We start from the raw sequence: 21,281 nt of genomic DNA, 5'->3' as shown, positions 1-21,281 counted from the left end.
TTGAGTTATTAAGGTGTTTGTCGATCTTATGGCAGTGTCGGCATGATAACGTTTCTGTACAATACATCCATAGATGAGGTGATGCACCCAAGTAAAAGACGTCATGCACAACTGTGTTGAGCACGAGGAGAAGGTGCTCCTTATTCTATGTGATGGTTGCATCCTCATTCAACGAAGATGGCATGGTGGGGGCACTCGATGCCACCGCCTTGGGGAAGAGAGGGGAGAAGGGAAATGGAGGAGGTTAGCTGAGGGTGCTAGTCGAGATGAGGTTGGCACTGCCACCATAGGAGGCGAAGGAGCATTCACGAACGCATGAAAACGGCGACATGCAAGATGAGGAAGGGAAAGGAAGGGAAAAAAGTGTTTGGGTTGTTGTACAACTCTCAAAGCGTCACGATCCCTTATAACAATTAGATATACAGAGATTGCATTGATATGTTGGGTTTATGGTTTTTTTTAGATAATGGAATAGAATATCCCGGCCTTTGCTCAACGAGTTACAGCCAATTATTACAGAGTAACACACAAAACAAAAAGTTTCTCACATGAAAAAGAAGACACCTACCAACCCAAGATAAGGAGTACACAATTATTGAATTCTGTTTGTGAATCTCCATCCAAAATTGGTAAACAGTTGTATAACCATTGCCTCAAGATTACGACATGCAACTTTTAAACGCTCGCCCTCTTCATCACACTTTTAAATGTTGTGTTTATGGTTAACATTTTATGTTCAACCAATATCCTAGGAGAAAATTGTAATAAACCTTTTGTGGTTCATTGCATTTCGAAGTAATAAAAGTAAGTTTAGTTACATTGCAAGATGACGAAAGGGACATTCATCGTTATAGGTAGTATAGATCAGGCCGGAGGCTAGCAACAACGGAGCGATATCGATCGAGCAAGTCGAATCAGCACGATCGAATTCAACACTTCATCCCATGCGGTCCCTCGAGGCATTTCTTGAAGATGGTTCCCGGCAGCAATTGGCCGTAGGTGTGGATGGTGTAGAACATTTCGTCCGCGCATCCGTTGTTGACGTCATTGATCAGCTTGTTGTGCGGGCATGCGAATGTCTTGAACGCCTCACAGCACACCTTCACCCCTGTCGTCTTGCACTTCTTTCCCAGCTCGATGGCGGGCCCCTTCATCTTGTCGAACCGCACCGGGCACACCGGCGCTGCCAACCACACACCACGCCACACTCGCGCATGTCAGACGATATACCGCCAAGCTATAATCACATGTACGTACAACAACACAACAAGGTGCCATTACCTAGCGGCACGTCACTAACGGCCATCAGCTTGCGGGAGGCTGAGGGCAACGTGTCGGCCTTGAAGGCAGAGGACGCAAGCTCTGCCGCTGGGATATGCATACGTGCAGCCACAAGCGCGTGCCGTGATCAGTACGTGTACCAAAAAAAATGAACGCATTAGTTAGCTGATCAGTAATTTTTGCAGGAGAGGCATGTGCTACTACCTTCTACGGACTCTGCTTCGGTGGGGGGCACCTGTGTCGCTGCGGCGCCGGCAATTATGGATAGAGCAACGCAGTAGAAAATGGTGGCACGGCCGATGGAAGAACCCATGCCTGTCATATTTAATTATTTGAGCAAATTTAATGGGATGAGGGAATGATGATTGGTTAAGGAAAACTGTCCGACCGTGAAGTGTGTTTTTATAGGTTGTGAATACACAGTGATAAAAGGTGGTTCGGGTGGTTTGATTAGCGTGTCTGAGTATATGTGGACCTCATTGTTTTGAGGACAGGGAGATGCGCAAATAGAAAGTATGCACCTATAATTAGTTTGTGGTTCTCGATAGTTACCGGTACCACATTTTATTACTAGCAAGTGTAATATGATGTTGAAGTGAAAACTATAGGGTTCCTTCAAATTAAAGGGAGTAATTACCAAGTGAGTTTATTGTGAAGTTTTCAAATGGAATAATTGTCTCAACAAAGGCATGTAACCATCCTCCGGGGAACAAACAAATTAGAGTAGACCTCATTGATCATAGTAACATCATCTTTGCCTCTTTTGGACCATCATGACACTTATGACCATACAAATACTCCGTAGAAAGGTTTGATATATATCTATCTAGCCATGTCTTGAAGACTTGAACCCCTTGAGATTTATGGCGTGACCAGATTGATGACATACTGGCCAAGATATGGTTTGGTTTGTTTATTTGATGTCATGACATCAAAGGAGATAGAACGTTGGTATAGTTGTGTGTCAATGATGTGTTGTGTTTGCTCCATGGACCATGGTCCCTCAGCACCGGCTGAGCCGAGCCGAGCCGATCACTCCAGCCGTGGCTCACATCCGAGCCGCCCAACCGGCTTCCTGGTCCGGTTCAACCAGGACCAAACCCACTTCGGGTCCAACAAGCGTAGTGGATACAAACCCTAAACCCCCGCGAGTCGACCACTCCCAATTCCCAAACTCCCGCCGCCGCCGCCGCCGCCATCGATGGAGTCCGCCCCGGCCAGCCGCGTACGCCGCGAGGACGTGGCCCGCGCGGTGGCGGCGCTCCTCCGGTGGCTCCAGCACCACCCCACCCCGGCGCCGGAGCCCATCTACCTCCTCGTCACCCTCAAGCGCGCCCCCGCCCGCCGCTTCGAGCACACCCTCCGCCTCCCGCGCTCGCCGTTCCCGTCCATCTCCCTCGTCTCCGACCGCCTCCCGGCGGACCTGCCCGACGACATCGACCCGCTCCCCTCGCCCGCGCTCGGGTCGCTCCCGCCCGCCGCGCGCCGCGGCCTGGTGCTCGTCGACCGCCGCCTCAGGGTCCGCCCGGGCGGCAAGGGCAAGGCGGCGGCCAAGGCCGCCCGGGTCGTGCCCGTCGACCTCGCCGACCAGGCGTGGGCGGAGTCCGCGAGGGAGGCGGCGCGGCGCGTGGAGCTGCGGGTGGAGGGCGGCACGTGCCGCGCCGTGCGGGTGGGCCACGCGGCGATGGCGCGGGAGGAGGCGGTGGAGAACGTGGTGGCCGCCGTGGAGGCGGCTGCGGCGTGCGTGCCGAGGAAGTGGAGGAACGTGCGGGCGCTGCACGTGAAGGCGCCCGAGTCGGTCGCGCTGCCGCTGTACTCCGCGGTCGGCACCGGCGGCGGCGACGACGGCGGCAACGGCGAGGCGGAAGACGCGAAGAGGAAGGGCGTGGCGGTGAAGGAGCAGGGGATTGTGAAGAGGAGGAAGAAGAGTAGCAGCGTCAGTGTGGGCGGTGATCAGTTGTAAACCTGTACTAAAATACTTCAGTGTTGAATTCGAATTCGAATTCTGTCTTTCCCTTGCATTTCGATGCTTAATTGATCGCCAAGAACAATTCAATGAACGATATTGCAGGGTATTTGTTCGATCCTATCTTTGTCGTGCAATTCGATGCTGAAAGATTTTATTAGTTTTCCCGCGTGTGCTTACGAATCAAATCTCAAGGGCACGAACATTTTGATTTTGTCATCAAATTGCATGATGGAAAACATAAGCCCCGTACTACGTTCAAAGGATCCTTTGCGAACCACTGATTATTTATTTATTTTGATGTTTCATAAGAAAAGTATACGATTTTTTTTGGAAAGAGATGGAGACGATAAAAGGTTCCCATAAGGCCATAAGGTCCAACCTAATGTTGGAAATCCTCGAAAAATCCTATATAGGATTTTTTTTTCTAATCTCAAATGCTCATTGTTTCGAATTTTTCATGAGATTTTTCCACCCGCAGTCGTTTCTCCCCTGTTTTTCTTTTTCCGCCCGCAGTCCATACTCCCTCCATTCCTTTTTTTTTTTCGTTTTTTTCCTTTTTTTTCTTTTTTTCCCTTTCCACACTCCTGTTGTTTTCCTTCCCTTGGAAACCACGAGTAAAAAGATTACTAATAAATTACCTATGCACCTAAACTTCTTTTAGTAAATAAATTATTGGCTTTTAGTCACACCAAGCCTCTATCAGTAAATCAATTACTGACAAATATATTTTTTTTAGCAAAAGAATCCCTCTGGTGTCCACCCAGTAAAGAATTTACTTCCCACAAAAATCCGTAGCACTCATGTCAATAAATAAATTACTCCCCAAAAAATTTACCCGGGCCTTCTCTTCGTAAATAGATTACCTTTAGTCTAGCCATATAACTTCTTGGCCTTTTCTCAGTAACTAAAAATTACCCTTCATCAAATTTTCCCCTGCTTATGTCAGTAAATATAGCTTTTGATCTAACCATACCAACAACATTTGACTCTGGTATTCTCTAACTAAATAAATTACTTCCAGATTGTTAGAGTAAAAACATATGAACATATTGCTTTGGCCACAAATTGCTCGAACCTTCTCATTAAAAATAAGGGTTAATTGGATCCATGCCACTGCAAATACGGCAAATCAAAAATATGCCACTACTATTCACGTTATTTACTATATGCCACTGTAAAATTTTAAAATTGGACCTATCCCACTCCCGTCACTTTTTCCATCCTCCCATCAATCTTTCCGTCTTCCCCATCCTCTCCCCGTTCTCCTCCTCTCCACCGCCCCGGATGACGCCCGCTGACGACGCCGTGCTCGCCCACCTCGCCGACCACGGGTACAGCCGCAACCTGCACCTCGTCGCCGAGCTCCGCATCGAGCGCGCGGACTCCGCGGTCGCCTTCTCCACGCCCTGCGCCGCAGCCGGCGGCGGCAAGAAGCGGCAGTGCCTCCTCCTGCCCTCGTCCACCGGCCACCGCTCTACCATTGCTTTCCTCGCATGTGGGGACGTCGGGTTCTTCCGGCCATTGTGATGTCCAGTAAAAGGTCGGCAAGCGTATGCCTAAGTTGTTCTCCAAAATCTCTCGAAAACACGGATTGGAATCTAGAAAGCTTGCATATTTTGGGTTTAATATGTTTCCAATCCACACTACAAGCTACCACTAGGCAAAATCCTTTGTTTTGATACGATACAAGCAAAGAAGGGAATCAATCACTCACAGCTTCGACGTTGATTCTGTAGACGAGCAGGCGGCGTCACTCGCGGCAGCTGGCGCGGTAGGCCATGGCGATGTGCGCGGCGGTGAGCGCGAGCGACATGAGGAACATGGCCTCCACGGCGACGAGCTGGCCCTTGCCCTGCAGCCCCAGCCCGGCCCCGTCGGGCGCCGCGCCAAACACCACGGCCGCCTTGGCGACGACGTAACACACCGGGCGGAGCGGTGGCCATGGGAGAGCGTCCCCTCGCCGTCGCCGCCGCCGTTCGCCGCTGGCCGCGACCCCATGTTCGTCACCGCCTACACATGCACCCGTACAGCCGCGGCAGCGACTTCCTCGACTCCCTCCTTGAGCTCATGGCCGCCGGCAAGATGGAGACCCACATGGTGAACATGCCGGAGAGATGATGGGGATGACGGAAAGATTGACGGGGAGGACGGAAAGAATGATGGAGTGGCATGGTTCCAATTTTAGAAATTTGTAGTGGCACTCAGCAGATAACGTGAATAGTAGTAGTATATTTTTAATTTGTCATATTTACAGTGGCATGGATCCAATTAACCCTAAAAATAAATTACTCCCTGACTATAGAGTATCCTATTTACCAACAAATCCATATAGCCAACACAAATTACAGCCATATTTTTGTCGAGTAAAAAAATCATACTACATGTTACAAAGACTCAGGCACATATCCATATTGATTGTACAATTAAAAACACTAGTCGTCGCTGCTCCGGTTGCATCGGCGGTAGACGAATCATAGCCGAGGATGACGCATGCGCCTGCAAATACAAGTTTTGTGCGGAGGTGTGGTTCTTAGGTGTGCCTTGTCCCAGCCTGCAATCAAACATTGCGCAATTCAGTGAAATCAGAACCAAGATCAATCAAGATTCACACAACGGGGGATAGAAAGGAACTCGAGTAAATCATCACTGCGAACCTAGTAGATGATAGTGTTGGCAATTGTATGTACTGATTTGATGGGACGCAGTTCAGAACAATTCAAACGATCTGCTCTGTTGAACCAATTACAGAGAACTGCTATCAAATCAATATCATTGAATTTTCATCCATGAATAGTAGTATGAGAGAGCTTTGGATACACGAATATACAACTGAACAGATTAAAATCTACTTCCTCCGTTCTAAAATGAAGCCATTTTTGAAGTTAGCATGGGTATTAAAAAAGTAGGTGAGAATAATTGGAGGAAGTGTATGATTGGTTGAAAAGAGAAAGTAGGTGAAAAAGAATTGTTGTGATTGGTTGAGAGGAGGAGGTAGGTGAAGAAATAGCTTTATTTTGGGACAAGACACTGTGCTAGAAATAGCTACATTTTAGGACGGAGGGAGTAGATGGGAGCAGTTATCTCAACACAGGGCATACAGAAATTAATGACTGGACACCTGAAAATTCAGACGAGTATGAAAATTATGTGATAAATGCATCGAAAAACAACATTCTGGCAGGTTACCAATATCCAATGGGCGGTCTGGCCCAGCAGCAGGGTGTTGACAACAAGCAGCATCAACTCTGCAATCAGCTATGGTTTCCCTTGGTGAGGAATACAATCAAACACCTTTCAAAACAATAACATCTGAATGGGATAGATTGAAGCATCATTAATGAGGCAAGAAAATGAAAAACTGCCATGGTTTCCAAGTATGACATCCAGAAGCAATATAGGAGTTAATCTTTAGAGCATAACATAAGGACACAGATTCTCACTGTCACCAGTCTCACCTCAGCCAAATCGATGCAACCAACCTTGCCAAAATAAATACTAACACTAAGGGTGTGTTTAGTTTACACCAAAATTAAAAGTTTGGTTGAAATTGTAACGATGTGACAGAAAAGTTAAAAATTTATGTGTGGGGGAAAGTTTTGATGTGATGGAAAAGTTGAAAGTTTGAAGAAAAATTTTTGAAGTAAACTCGGCCTAAAGAGCTACTCCCTCTGTTACAAGTTATAAGACGTCCTGGGATTTGAATTTCAAATTAAGGAAGCGATGAATTCCCCTTTATGCCCCCGATGTCCCTTTCTTCTCCCCTCCATTGCTCGGAGCCTCGGAGGTAGTAGTAGCTCGCAGACACGCAGGGGCCGCGTCGCCGGCGGCGGCGGCGGCCACGCACCTCCTCGGCACCAAGCTCCCCGGCACGCACTCCGATGGCCGGCACTGCACACTCCTCGACGCGCACTCCAGCGACGCGGCGCAGAACGCCTCGCCTCGCAGCCTCCTCGGTGCGCACTCCGGCGACGCGGCACGGCACGGGACGCCTCGCCTCACAGAACACCTGCTTCAGCCAAACTCCGGCGTGCTTCGCTTCTCAACGCACGCCCACGTCGACTAGTTTGAGCCCGACAAGTCCGGCAGCGACCTCCCCCAAGTTTCAGAGCTCCCTTTCCACAAGTTTCTGCTTCGCGTGTGCGTCATCACGTTAAGCTCCATGGCGGCGATTCCTCTCTTTGACCTCAACGCTCCTCCTCCTGAAGACGGTGACGAACTTCGAGGAGGCGAAGCCATAGCTGACGAGGCTGGAGTCAACATTGCTGGGGATGAAGGTGGAGGAGGTGCTGTAGCTGACGAGGTAATAGCTCAGAATGCAGGCAACATTGCTTCGGGTGAAGGTGATTCATCTCGCTAAGGATGTTGGAGTATTTCAGATTTTTGAAGTTCTGAAATGTTTGAAATTATTCACAGTTCACATTTATTTTTATGTAAGTTCTGAAATTCTGAAATGTCTGAAATGGAGTACTGAAGATGTTGTACTGTATTCTTCACTCTGAAATGTCTTAACTGATGATGCCATTCAAACGCCATGTTAAGAATCATCAACCAAACATCATGTTAATATACTGAAATTTTCAGAGTACTATTCCTAAATGTCTGTACATCACTTCATGAAATGTCTGTAGAATACTGAAATTTTTACTCCGTAGAATACTATGAGTACATGTTGATCATTGTATTCCACTTCAGAAATGAGGGAGTAGTCTCTGAAATTTCCAGAAATCATGGATGTTGATCATTGTATTCCACTTCAGAAATGAGGGAGTATTCTCTGAAATTTCCAGAAATCATGGAGTAAAAACCCTGAAAGCTTGACTAAAATCTTTTGGATACTGTAAAAAAAAATTCATGGTATTGTTGGAGAACCCCTGAAATTCTGCAATTCCTAGATGTGTACTCTTTCCTCTGAAATGGAGTAGATGTTGTACTCTTGCCTCTAAAATCTGGAGAACTCATGCTTGTTCAGTTTGTAGGTTCAATGATATAACCAGGAGTAGCTCATGACTCAATTTGCCAAACAGATACACTGTCAGATCGATTCATTCATTCATTCTGCTCCCAATAGTTCAACAACTGTATTTACAACATGTTATAAACTGCATTATCAAATTCTGCTCCCAACATGTTACAGTCTCAAAAAGAAGTTACAAACTGCATTTACAAAAGGAAGATACAAACTGCATTATCAAATTGTGATGATGGAAGCCTCCTACTCATTGACAAGCCTCCACATGGTTTATGTTGGTATACAAGCTGATCTATACATGTTGTAGAGTTTCCTTCTGCTGTGCCTGTACACTTGAATGCATGTACTGTTGTACACATACTCCTGCTGCCATTTGTTTATTTCCCTGTGCCTGAAGTTCTTGAACTGAAATAAAGAGTGAAAGAAAAAAAAAAGTTAACTGTCTATCCATGTTAATTGTCCATCAACTCCAGAATCCTAGTACTCCTACTCTCCCACTCCTAGTAACATGTTAACAGTGGTACATGTTGATTTGACATTCTGCTACTCTAAGTACATGTTGATATGTAATTCATGTTTTGATTACCTATATTAATTCTAGTACTCCTAGTCCTAGTACAACTGCTTATCCATATTATTTTGAATCTTGTTAATTTGATTTAATATATTTGTCCTGTTTCATTCATGCCCTTGTAGGTGTTCAACCACAAGAGAGAAAGATAAGGAGATGGTTATCAGACAAAGAAAGATATGCTGTTTACATAGCATTACATGCTAAAAGCAAAGGTGGCAGATTAGAGAAGGACACCACAAAAAAGGTTGCAGAATATTTCAATGTAGGTATTCAAGTTATTCAAAGGATTTGGAAGCATGCAAGGGAACAGGTTGCACTCGGGCTCAAGGTTGATGTTGACAACAGAAAAACTAGATGCTGTGGCCCCAACAAGATGGAAATTGATCTCTCAAAAATCGCTACAATTCCGCTGAATAGAAGATCTAATTTAAGGTCACTTGCAAACTCTTTGGGTGTGAGTATTGCAACAGTGCACCAAAAATTCAAGCTGGGTAAGATAAGACGCCACTCCAATACGTTGAAGCCATACTTGAGGGAGGAAAATAAGAGAGAAAGGGTGAAATTCTGCATTTCAATGTTAGAGCTTGGTGATATTGATCCTAGATTCATGACCATGCACAACATAGTCCATATTGATGAAAAGTGGTTGATATGACTAAAAGGAAGAAGACCTACTATCTCCTGCCAGAAGAAGAAGATCCTTTGCGGACTGTTCAAAATAAGAATAGAATCGGTAAAGTTATGTTCCTAACTGCAATAGCCAGGCCCAGATTTGACGAGGAAGGGAATGTGACTTTTTCTGGCAAGATTGGCACGTGGCCATTTGTTAAAGAGGTGAGTTTGAGTTCATCATTTCAAATGACTTACTCTATGTTCTGATCTGAACTCTTTATGAATTGGTTTCAGGTTCCAGCTATAAGAAAGAGTCGCAACAGAACCATAGGGACTTTAGAGACAAAATCTATCATAGTCAACAGGGATGTCATGAGGCAATTCTTGATTGAAAAAGTAATTCCAGCTATTCAGTCATTGTGGCCAGAAGAGGACATTGGGGATACAATTTATATCCAACAGGACAACGCTAGAACACATGTCCCTCCAAATGACCCACACTTCCTACAAGCAGTGGCTGCAACAGGACTAAACATTCAGCTGAAACAACCCTCAAATTCACCAGATATGAATGTGTTAGATTTAGGATTCTTTAGCTCCATTCAATCATTAACTAATTGCTCAAGTCCAAAAACTATTCAAGAACTAATTCATGCTGTCCAAGAAGAATTTGATGGTTATGAAGCTTCAAAAATAAACAGAGTGTTCCTAACTCTACAGCTGTGCATGCTAGAAGTGATGAAAGATAATGGAGGAAATAGGTACAAAATCCCACATATGAATAAGCAAGCTTTGGAAAGAGAAGGAAGGTTACCATCTTGGCTATCATGTGATGCTAGAGTCTACGAGAAGGCGTTGGACTGTCTAGAACAAGTTGGTTAGAGCAATGGCTTAGGACACTATTGTGATGGAGAGTAGAAAAGTCGCAAATACTGATGTATAGGAGAAAAGTTGCAAATACTGCTGATATAAGGGAGAAAACTACATGAAAGTACAAATACTGATGTAAAGGAGTAACTCTGGTGTTGTTCTGGTTTATTGTCATGCACAACATATGTTCTAAAGTTTGTTTTGGAAAACAAAGTTTGGATTGCAAGTTTGGTAGGCTATTCTGTTGTCTTTTCATTGAGTGCCTCATTTTTATGGTCTCTGAAATTGAATGGATACATGAATCATGGTGTCATTCTGTCATGTATGATGTTCAATGGAGTATGAATCGAGTACGTTGAATCCCAGGAAAGGGATTAAATAGGCTACTTACAGTAAGATGCAGAATTGCCACTTACAGTAACACTGTTTTACCCCCTTGCAGTATTAATACTCCCTTACAGGAACACTGTTTTACTCCCTTGTAGGAGTAATCCATGTACTCCTACTCCCTTGCATACAGTCCAAATGGTTGTGCTATGAAAAACCTGAAACTATATTGATTGAACATTGTGAAATTGGCTGAAGAAACATTACCTCCATTGACATTTGACCTCTGTCGTCACCTCCTCCTTGAGATGCAAGAGCCCATTGTTGTCAACTCACCGCATCTGGATCAACCAACCAAGAAGACAAGTTTATACATTAAATTTGTAGAGTTGGCACCATTAAAAAAAACTGCACTTTCAAGAACATCAATTACCCTCAAATCAACCAATCCAGACATCCAGTGACCTCCAATTTAGCAAACTCATTAGCACCAATTCTATAAAAGAAAATTGCTATAGCATGAACCAGAAGCAATACTCCATTCCAATTCTTCCTTGCTGCTCCTTTGACAGATGGACAGAGCTCTCCTACACCAGCAGACGGGCGCCGCTGCTGCTGGCCACGGATCCAACAATGACGCTGCAGCCACAGATCCAACAAATTCTCTGTTTATACAATTGCAGCAGGCACGATCATCTTGTTCATGCCAAGAACAAAGAGTGTTCTTGTTCTTGCCAAGAGCAAAGAAATATACCAGGGGATGAACGAGCAGCCGCCGCCGAGGTCGCAGAAGTGGAGGTCGTTGGCGAAGCTGCTCGACGCCGACGATACGGCAGGGTCTGCTTGGCGCCGATGGAGGTCGTTCAGCTCGATGTCGCCGCCCACCGCCAGATCTGGTGGGCCCCGAGGCCGCCGCAGACGGCCGATATAGCTGACCACGAGGCATCTGCCGGTGCTCTTGCTCTTCCCTAGGAAGACGCCGTTAGATCTGGCGCTGGCCGAGCCCTAGCTCCGTGCTCCGCCGCCGGGAACATGGAAGCGCCGCCGCGCCCGCCTTCCCGAGAAGCGGCGGATTCCTGGAACGCGAAGAGGAGCGCGACCGAGACAGAATCTGCACTGTTTTTTTTTTTTGAGAGAGTGAGGGAATCTACACAGATCTATTAGCAATCACACAAGGGCACGAAGAGGACGACGGTTCTAGCAGAGGCTGTGTTTAGATACAGAGTTTGGATCCAAACTTCAGTCTTTTTCTATTACATTAACATATCATACACACGCAACTCTACAGTCAAATCATCTTCAATTTCAATCAAAATTCAAACTTTACACTAAACTAAACACAGCCAAAATATACTCCTACAGATCAAGATCAAGAGGCACGAAGAGGCCAAAAGACCCACCTTTGAGCACCGATCGAAAGGCCGGAGCCCACCCTCTTCCTCGAACAGTTTAGCCCAGCCCAAAGAAAATATCACAAAAACGCAAAAAAGAAAAGAAAAACAAACAGCAATTCAATCAAACAGTAGAAAGAAGAAATTCATATAGGATAACTTCTCATTAACGTCTCCAGATTCAAGATACTTCTTGTTCATTCTCCTTCTCCTACTACAAACTACCAGCCGATTCACTGCCTTTTTCCTACTACATACTACTTTGCATGGCCGATTATGCTTTGTTTTGCGTTGCGTGGCTTCGGTGCCACTACACCCTCCTCGCTTGCAGAACGATCTTGTCAGTTGCACTCGCCCTCACGCTGCCGGAGGATCGGACTCCGGCGCGTGCACGGGCGCCGCCGGCACATGGCCCTCCTGGCCCATGACTGGCGCCTGCTCCTGGGCCGCCACGGGCAGGTCCACCCCGTCGCCGGCGACCTGGTGGCCCAGCTGCTCCGCGGGCTGCTGCACCTCAGAAGAATGCAGAGAATAGGATCCACGGCTATGAGAGAAAGCAAACTATACTAGCTTCCTGCTGCCGATTAGTTGAAGGGAAAGTTAAAAATAGTCTTAAGAATTATAGAGCACGACAGCATTCAAATGAATGTTCTTAAAAAACAATATTTTTATTTATCATATTTTGACTAGAACTTCAGTTCTTTCACTTCGACACGTCTTCCCGGGAGCTCCCCCTGGTGAGTCGTGGGCGTGGCCAGCGGGTTGGGCACCCGGCTGGCCTTCGCCATCCGGTTGTACGCTTGATTGAGGCCACTCACGCGTCCCCCGCGCGGCGCAGCGCCGGCGACCGACGAGTTGGCGCCCTTGGGAGGGCCGCGGCGAGAACGGGGCATGGTTGAAACGATTAGAACGAGATGTGAACAAAATTTCTGTGGATTTATGGCTGTTTATAGAGTGAAATACATGGCCGGTCCCCTAAATTTGTGTGGTGGTGTCACTTAAGTCTGTGGACTAAAAAATTGCACGTTTAGATATGTGAACTTGGTTTAATGTATCACACCCAGTCTAATCGTTCTTTGACCACGTTTGACCACCAACATGGTATGTCACATAGGCAACACTTTTGCTCTTAGCCCCCTCCACATCACAACATGTCGCATATATCTCTTTGTAACTATATACTGACACCAGAATCCCAAAAAAAAAATACTTAAAATGTTCTTCCCCAAAAAAAGAAAATGTCATCTCCCGCACAACGAGCACTTGAGCAACAACACCTTCTTCCGGTGACTTCAAGACGAGGACGAGCTTGGAGAATCCATGGGCCTCCCGCCGCTAATCTGACCGCACTGTGCCATCGCTAACCCCGCTGCACTGCGTTGCCTCCTGCCGCTGAGGCCCCCACAACCACTACCTCTCGGCCTTCTTCCGCTAACCCCCACAACCACTACCTCTCGGCCTTCTTCCGCTAACCTCACCGACTCACTGTCGAAACCTTAGCTGATTTAGGGATATTTTGGAGGATTGGGTTTGTAACAGCCCTCCCTCTAGAACCGCGTAGCCCAGCCAACCGATGAGCGGGCCCACTTACACACACCACCCCACTTACACTTTCGTCCTCGCTTCGTGTAAAAGGGTTAACCCCGGAGTGATGTGGTTGGAGGGAAGAGGCCTTATAAGTCGGTTCCACTCGTGCTAAACTAGCGACGTGGTACTAAACATGCGCACACAGCTCACATGGGCCACACAGGCCTAATCCTTATTGGGCCGGGATGTCACAGGGTTGAAATGCACTCGTCAGGGCAAGTTATGTGCAAAGATATATATATGGAGGGGGGCTGATCCAAACACCACCTAAAGCAATCATTGCACGCCTTCACATACATCGGATGTTTGGACGCTAATTTAGAGTATTAAACATAGACTAATTACAAAATTAACTGCATAAATGAGAGCTAATTCGCGTGATATTTTTTTAAGCCTAATTAATATCATAATTAGCACATGTTTATTGTAGCATCACATAGTCTAATCATGGATTAATTAGGCTCAATAGATTCGTCTCGCGAATTAGTCAAGGGTTATCGAATAGGTTTTGTCATTAGTCTATGTTTAATACTTCTAATTAGTGTCATAACATCCGATGTGACAGTACTAAAAATATAGTCCATGTGATCCAAATAGACCCTTATACATAAAGTTTGTTCTTACATAAATAAGATGGTGAATCATAAAGTTATTTTGAGACAGGTGAGAATATGCATTTGTCTTTCACTTTAACACCCTATTTTGAAGCCTAACAATTAAACTGACCATCATTTTTGAAGTTTGCTCAATGAACCCGCTTTTCAAAATTGTAATAACCATTTGACCATACATTTACTCCACCATTAGAGATTCATTTAGAATACAAAAGAAAATGTATCTACTACCCTGAACTAACAAAAAGCCCTTATTACACATCAGCCATATCCCCGACCTTGTCTAGTCCCAACCCAGTTCAGTTCCATGGCTAGGCGGCAAGGAGGGAGTTGCCGTGGGCTAGGGCAGAGGGAGCGGCGGTGGCGCACATGCGGAGGGAGGGAGTGGCATCCTATGCGGTTTGGGAGCTCGCCAACAGGCGACTAGGGAAGCAAAGGCCGGCGGGCGGAGAGAGAGCGAGCGGCGAGCGACGACCAGTGCATGTTGGGTGGATGGAGGCATGCGGCGTGGGGAGGAAGGCGGAGGCCCACGGACAAGTGGAGCCACAGGCCTAGCTCGCACAGTCGACTACCGTTTTTAACCTTCGGAATATGGTTTTGTGCCGTACGATGCCGGAGCCGATCCTACCCATAAAGTCCGGCTGAATTTTCTCGATCTCCCAAAATTGGTTAAGGAATTTTGATCAGATAAAATGGTCGGGAAAGCTCAACGGCCAGCCATCATCGACGAATGTTAAATGGAGATTAAATCCGACGAATTAAAATCGAGTTGAAAGGGGAAACCATGGAGAAAATGATGAAGGATGAGTATAGAATCGATTTTTGCGATCAATTGGATGGGGGAAACGACGCATGCATGGGAAGAAAGATCGATGTGGAGGCAACATTAGGGTCCGGCCCGGCGAAAAAAAAGGCAAATAAAAAAACAAGTGGATGAAAACCGAACTGCGGTGTGAAAAAACACTGACGGAAAAAACCGGATGGACAAAAAAAACCGCAAGCCTACCAAAAAACGCTTGCGCAATAAAACAAACTGGCGAGGATAAAATATATGTTTTTTTTGTTAGGCCAGCAATACACCAATAGGATAGGAAAAAAACTTGCTATAAAGTTTACATAACAAAATATTTTTTACATGTTTTTATGAATAATTGTACAACAATATAAAAGTAGGTTGCTATGGTCTTGGAGTTCTATTGTTGTTTTCAAGGCCTAGAAAACCAACAAGAATATGAAGAAGGATCATTGTAAAAGAAATAATTAATATTAGGCGATGTTCAAGATATCTTATATTTTCATAGAAAGATTATTACACAAGATAAAAATATCACAAACATAAAGCCAAGTACATGCCTCTTGCTAACTAATCTCAATGTCCCCATAATTATAGGGGAAAGGCTTCCAGTTTTCTCCGCATTATCTTCTCTCATGTTGCATTCGTGTGCTTTAATTTTCCGTAACTTTTTCAGAAACTCGTTGTTGTTGTCCAAAGGACTCCGGACTGTAAACTGAAAACATTTCATATTTGATTGCAGATAAAATAGGCCAATTTCCACACGACGACTCTTGTACCTTCTGAGTATATTGTTTAATGCGGCATGCAATTTATTAAAAATAGGGATGTTCTGCCTGTACGCTGACCATGTGCGAAGGCCGCACCCATGGTAAAAAAATGCTGTAATCATCCTTGTCTCGGTACGAAGCTCAATCTCGCGCCACAGTGACGTGGATTTAACCATAACTTGCTCAGCCAATGCCTTCGTGCCATACTCATCACGAACACAAAACCTAAATTTCTTCTTAGGAATCTTGAATCCAACATTCCGTTTTTCTTTCCTGTACATAAGCGAGAAAGAGAAAAGAAAAAAAAAGGTCACATTAGCGATCGTTATCCGTATTTCTTCATGAAAAAAAAAATCTGCACATGTATATACCTGTCACCAGTAGTTATCTTCATGTCAACACACAAAACACGAAAATTCTTGTTCGCTAGCTGCTGCCTTTTATAGGGTGTACAGCTATGTGGATTGTTAAATTCATTAATTCAGGTATCCTGCTCGGTCTCGCTAACAAACATATGATCCGACCCGTTAAGAGACGGGTGATTAATAATAATTAAGGCAACAACCAAACTCATCCAATCTGCTTGCGGCCCAAGTCTCCAACTAAGTCTCGGATATGTTCCACGCTTTCACGCGGGTCGGCCGCCGGCGACCGCGGCGAGCAGAGCGCGCAGTGCAGCAGAGAACCTGTCGGGTACTCGGGTGGCTGGGCTGACAGGTGGGGACCTTCGTGTGAGAAGCACGCGTACGCATCATGGCCTTGACGCGGAGCGAGCAAAATATTGCAGGCACCATCTAGCACACCGCGCACGAGAGCCGTCCGATCTACTATATCAAACCTCCCTACGCGCAAACGGCACACGTGATAGGTATATGAGGTATCGATGGAACCGGTCGCGGCTAGCCGGCTAGTACAGCTACAAACAAGCACCCACTCCCGTCACAGCATTACACGGGGTACACGGTAGATTATTTTGGAGAAGAAAAACGAAATTGCTAACCTTCTTTCGACAGATTTTGCATCTCCAAATCTTACAGATTTTGGGACACCGGATGGGCTTCAAGATTCGTGCATCACGCCTTTTCCTCCAACTCCGGCGACCTCCTCTTTTTCTCCGGCGCCGGCAAGGACCCTACGGGTTAGGATCGCGGGGTGGGGTGGGGTGGGGGTGGGAAGGGGAGGGGGAGGGGAGGAGTTCGCCGGCTCTAGAAGGATGGCTGGGGGAGGCGGCAGCCCGGCGGTGGGCGGCGGATCGGGCGGGCGGTGAGGCGCCGGCAACGCCGCAGGGCTGGAGGAGGGTGGTGGGCCGGCGTCGGTGGCGGGGGCACCTCGCCGCCAACGGCTCAAGGAGGAAGGGGGGAGGGGAGGGTCTCGCCGGCGCCGTTGACGTCCTCCGGCCAGCCGGCGAGGCGGGCGGTGGCGGCGGATCGGGCAGAGGAGTAGCGATGGGAGGGGTGCGGACGCGTGACGGGAGGGGAACAGGAGGATGAGAGGTAGGGTTAATGCATCTGCACGAATATTAAAACACATCCAACGGTCCAACATTTGAAAGATGGGAGGTGGGATTTTCTATCAATAGATGTATAGACATCCCAAAAAAAACAGAGAAACTTATAGAGGATTGTAGAGCTTCGGATGCATCGTAGGAGTCCACCAATAACTACTGTTGCATGCGAAAGGTTCTTGGTGCTAAGAAATGTCAACGTCAGAACGACACCTTCAAGAAGGAGAACGACGCCTAATGGCTAATGGCTTCGTCATCGTCATGTCGGCCCATGTCACTTTTGGAAATACAATCTGTATTTGAGTCGAGTTTTAACTTCGTTCGTCTTTGGACATATAGAAGGAGTCATATAAGAAATCTAAATAAAAAATTCGCATGCTAACTTGAGATGATCGGACTTCTAATTGCATCTCATGATTTTTCTAGAAAAATATATATCCAAACGAATTCCCACAGTGAATTTCACCTTAACTAAATTGTATGATGATAATAAGATAACCTTTACCCGTTGCATCGCGCGGACTTCTTTTTAGTAAAAATAAAAACTATGGAAAGAAGAGACCATCTAAAACCTAATATGAGATTAATTAAAATTTAAAATAAAAAAATAAAATAAATTCCAAAATAACTGGCATGTACTCCCTGGCCGTATTCCGGTAGTACAGGTTCTGGCACGGCCGGGTCATACACAGGTAGAGACTAGAGACGGCAAATTGTGCAGAGTGGAAGGCGAGTTTAGTAGCCTCGCGAGCCTGCACTGCATGCGACGCCGCGGAACGAGCCCGTGCACCTGTCGCCTGTGCGCGGCTGTTGCAGAGACAACGGACTGGATCTTTGCCAATGCTTTCAATGGGCCAGACCAAAATAACGAGCAGGCCAGCCTTTCGTTTGGTTCTGATCCCTGATACGCGTGAACTGTCGCCGTGGGGCGTGGGCTGTGGCTGAATTTGTATAGGAAAAGGTCCACTTTACGTCCCTTAATCATAGGTCGAGTTTCTTCCTCAATCATAAGATTGGGTCGAGTCTCTCAGTAGTATTAAGATTGTTTTGGCTCACATGATGTCGGTATAACATGTTTACTTGGTCTTCGTCTCACGTAAAATTTATTACATGGCACTAAAAGAAAATATAAAAAACACTAGTGGGATCCACGTGTCATTTGGAATCTGGTTAGAAAAAATTAAAACAAATATTAGGCCCACATAATAGTGGGTGCCCTAGTTAAGAAAACAAAAAAATTATAGCGAGACCCATAAATCATTGCCCCTCTTCTCTCCCTCCATCCCTTCTCTCTCTTTCTTAGTGGCCACCAGCACATGATTGTACACCCAAATATTGCGTGTGGTGCAGTTGCTACTTTATCTTGACGACGGTGTATTGTGCCACGTCGCTTGTGCCCAACACATTGACGACGGTGTCATGTACCAACAACAATCGGCGCCTTCGATTCATGAGCATCACCTGAACACCATCCCAAACAGCCTCACTAGGACGGCAGCTGTGTTCTTAAGGACGAGGTGTTGTGATAGTAGAACGATGTGGTGACATCGAGCACTGAGAGCGATAGCGCGAGGCCGGCGGTGGGGATGGTGTGGCTGACCCCTACCCGACTTTCTCTTGGACATAGACGAGAACGAGAATGGCGACGAGGCTATTAGCGAATAAGTCGGACATCTTTGTGTCCTTTGCCGTGCATACCACCGATGTGCATCTTCTCTTCACCATATATACTCTGACCAACCATATATATAGAAATATATGTATTTAAGTTGTATTTTAAGTGGTTGTCTTGCTTTTAATTAAACCGTAAATTTATAATTTGTAATCATTTATCCTGCAACTTTTATAGTTTCTTTGAAACAAAAGCTAGAATAATTATTTTCATTATAAAATAACTTAGCTAGTTATGTGCACAATGCATTGTGCGGTATGGCATGTGCAAACACCAACTTATATTCGTGAGCTTCTATTAAACAATTGTAACTTGATTTCATAATCAATAGAGCTCACATTTTCCTTATAAAACTTTCTATTTATGAAAATATATCAGAGTGGGACTTAGATGCAGTAGAGATGGGATTTTTTTAAATATAATGCAGATATGGAAATAAATAAAGCATAATTACATTTGGGCATGGGGAATATGTGAGGTAGTATCAAACACCTGCTCAATACGGATTTGCATCTTATAAATCCAAACGAGAAAAAGATAGCAAAGACCATAAATTGAAACCAAGCTAGTCTCTAATGATTAAAAGCGGAGCCATTCTTATTCCTCCTCCCAGCGCTACAAATGGTTAGGTCTCAATTATGCTTATATCCCTTCTTCCACTCTATAGACCATAAGAGGTTGGATCTCAATTCATCGTCCTAACCCATCCCTAGTCATATGTACTCGTGCAATCGAGTCTATGGGCTTGTTGCAATAAACGTTATTAGTATGGTAAACAAGGGGGGATCACAAACATACAAAAACAATATCTAACACCTGTAAAATATACTTTAAATCATGACCTATCCACCACCTCACTCAACTATATATTCCTAGTCGTTATTTAAGGGAGGAGTTTCTGACAACCATACCCACTCTACTATTATAAGGATTAAGATGTTTTTGTCGGTACTTTGGTACGCCATCCGTGTATGAGTCGGCTTTTAAGTTTGTTCACTTTTGGAAATACAGATCTGTATTTGAGTCGGTTTTTAAAGTTCGTTCGCTTTTGGAAATACAGAAGGAGTCGTATAGGAAATCTCTTTAAAAAAAACTCACGTGCTAACTTTAGATGGTCGGACTCCTAATTGCAACTTATGGTTTTCTAAAATATATATATATCCAAGCGAATTCTCAAAGTGAATTTCACCTTAACTAAATCGTATAATAAGTAATAACGATAAGATTAAAATAGCTTTCACCCGTTGCATTGCACAGACATTTTTTCTAGTCTTATATAAAATGCCTAACCCCTTCAAACTGTTCATGTTTTTACCAAAAGTCTAGAAAATAAATTCAAAGTAAAAAGTAAAAAAAACTTTTAGAATTTATGAATTCTTATCAGCTGCTTTTGAGAATTTCAAGCTTCTAAGACAATTTCTAAGCCTAGATACATTTTTTCGAACGGTCAGGCCATTGCCGACATTTTATATAAAGAAGAAGGTGTCTCATTTTAAGGAGAAAACGAGACCAAACCTTACAATGCACAGTTAATTAGGGGAAAACTGGGCGAAAACCACAACACTCTAACCTAAGCTACCGACACCATGGAAAAAGGAAAAATGGCGGAGCCCAAAACAGCTATCGATAAAGAGCTTGTTGTAAGCGATACAAAGGCTTCGACTTCGTGAAGCAAATGTTATCGTTGCCGGGCTTGTCGCCTAGCGACACAGCAGCTTCGACTCCACAGCTATCACAACATCGTTGCCAAATGCATCACAGAAAACAAGCAAGACATCGATTGTCCACTTTGAACATCAGCGCAAATCACCAGAGCACCACTTCTTGAACGCAGCTAACACCAACGCCCCTCGAAAACTGCAACATGTTATTGTTGCCAAGCTTCATTGCACCCTAACAAAGCAGCTCCGACTTCACCTAGAAGAAAACGAAGAAAGTTGTACGCTCGCCACATCAAGAATGGAACCTAGGAGACGAAGGCCTCGCCGAAAAGCTAGGCTTACAGAGCTTCGACGCGGGGTCCACGAACGACCATCCTTGCATGGGAAAGGTTCTTGGTAGTGAGGGAGACGCCATAACGACGCCTCCAAGGAGGGGAACGATGCCTCCAACCAAAGGCCAGCCAAGGCTTTCGTCAGCGTCATCCAAAACCACCCAATCCACCCGTGCAACGAACGTCGCCGGACCACCACATCGTCACTCCAGCCGCCAAGCCTAGCCCACCACCCACAGCTCAGGCAGATTCACCAGTCCGCCGAGCCGCCAAGCCTCCACCATCCACTGCTGCATCGACCACCGGCCGAGGCGGCCATGGGACCGGCCGTCGAGGCTCGGCCAGCCATCGGGAC

General features: G+C 45.6%; 2 protein-coding genes and 1 long non-coding RNA gene across 3 annotated transcripts; 1 reads left to right on the top strand and 2 right to left on the bottom strand.

The window, feature by feature from the left end:
• Positions 1-762: 762 nt before the first annotated feature.
• Positions 763-1,723, bottom strand: LOC4336303 (GPI-anchored protein LLG1). Its single transcript, XM_015779804.3, has 3 exons — positions 1,486-1,723; positions 1,282-1,368; positions 763-1,183 (listed from the first exon to the last, which is right to left on the bottom strand). Exons 1-3 carry the CDS (start codon positions 1,601-1,603, stop codon positions 930-932), a joined length of 459 nt encoding a protein of 152 aa, XP_015635290.1. The 5' UTR covers positions 1,604-1,723; the 3' UTR covers positions 763-929.
• A 716-nt stretch (positions 1,724-2,439) lies between these two features.
• Positions 2,440-3,368, top strand: LOC4336302 (uncharacterized). Its single transcript, XM_015779079.3, has one exon. It carries the CDS (start codon positions 2,483-2,485, stop codon positions 3,242-3,244), a length of 762 nt encoding a protein of 253 aa, XP_015634565.1. The 5' UTR covers positions 2,440-2,482; the 3' UTR covers positions 3,245-3,368.
• A 4,894-nt stretch (positions 3,369-8,262) lies between these two features.
• On the bottom strand, positions 8,263-11,755 carry LOC9267791 (uncharacterized). Its single transcript, XR_010741047.1, has 4 exons — positions 11,357-11,755; positions 11,036-11,241; positions 10,870-10,943; positions 8,263-8,624 (listed from the first exon to the last, which is right to left on the bottom strand). It is a non-coding gene; the product is annotated as an uncharacterized lncRNA (long non-coding RNA).
• Between the last annotated feature and the right edge of the window lie 9,526 nt (positions 11,756-21,281).

This window comes from Oryza sativa, chromosome 4 (genome assembly GCF_034140825.1).
Source record: "Oryza sativa Japonica Group chromosome 4, ASM3414082v1".
Lineage (NCBI taxonomy): Eukaryota > Viridiplantae > Streptophyta > Magnoliopsida > Poales > Poaceae > Oryza > Oryza sativa.
The sequence above is the reverse complement of the archived record's forward strand: the minus strand, read 5'-3'. Positions and strand labels throughout refer to the sequence as shown.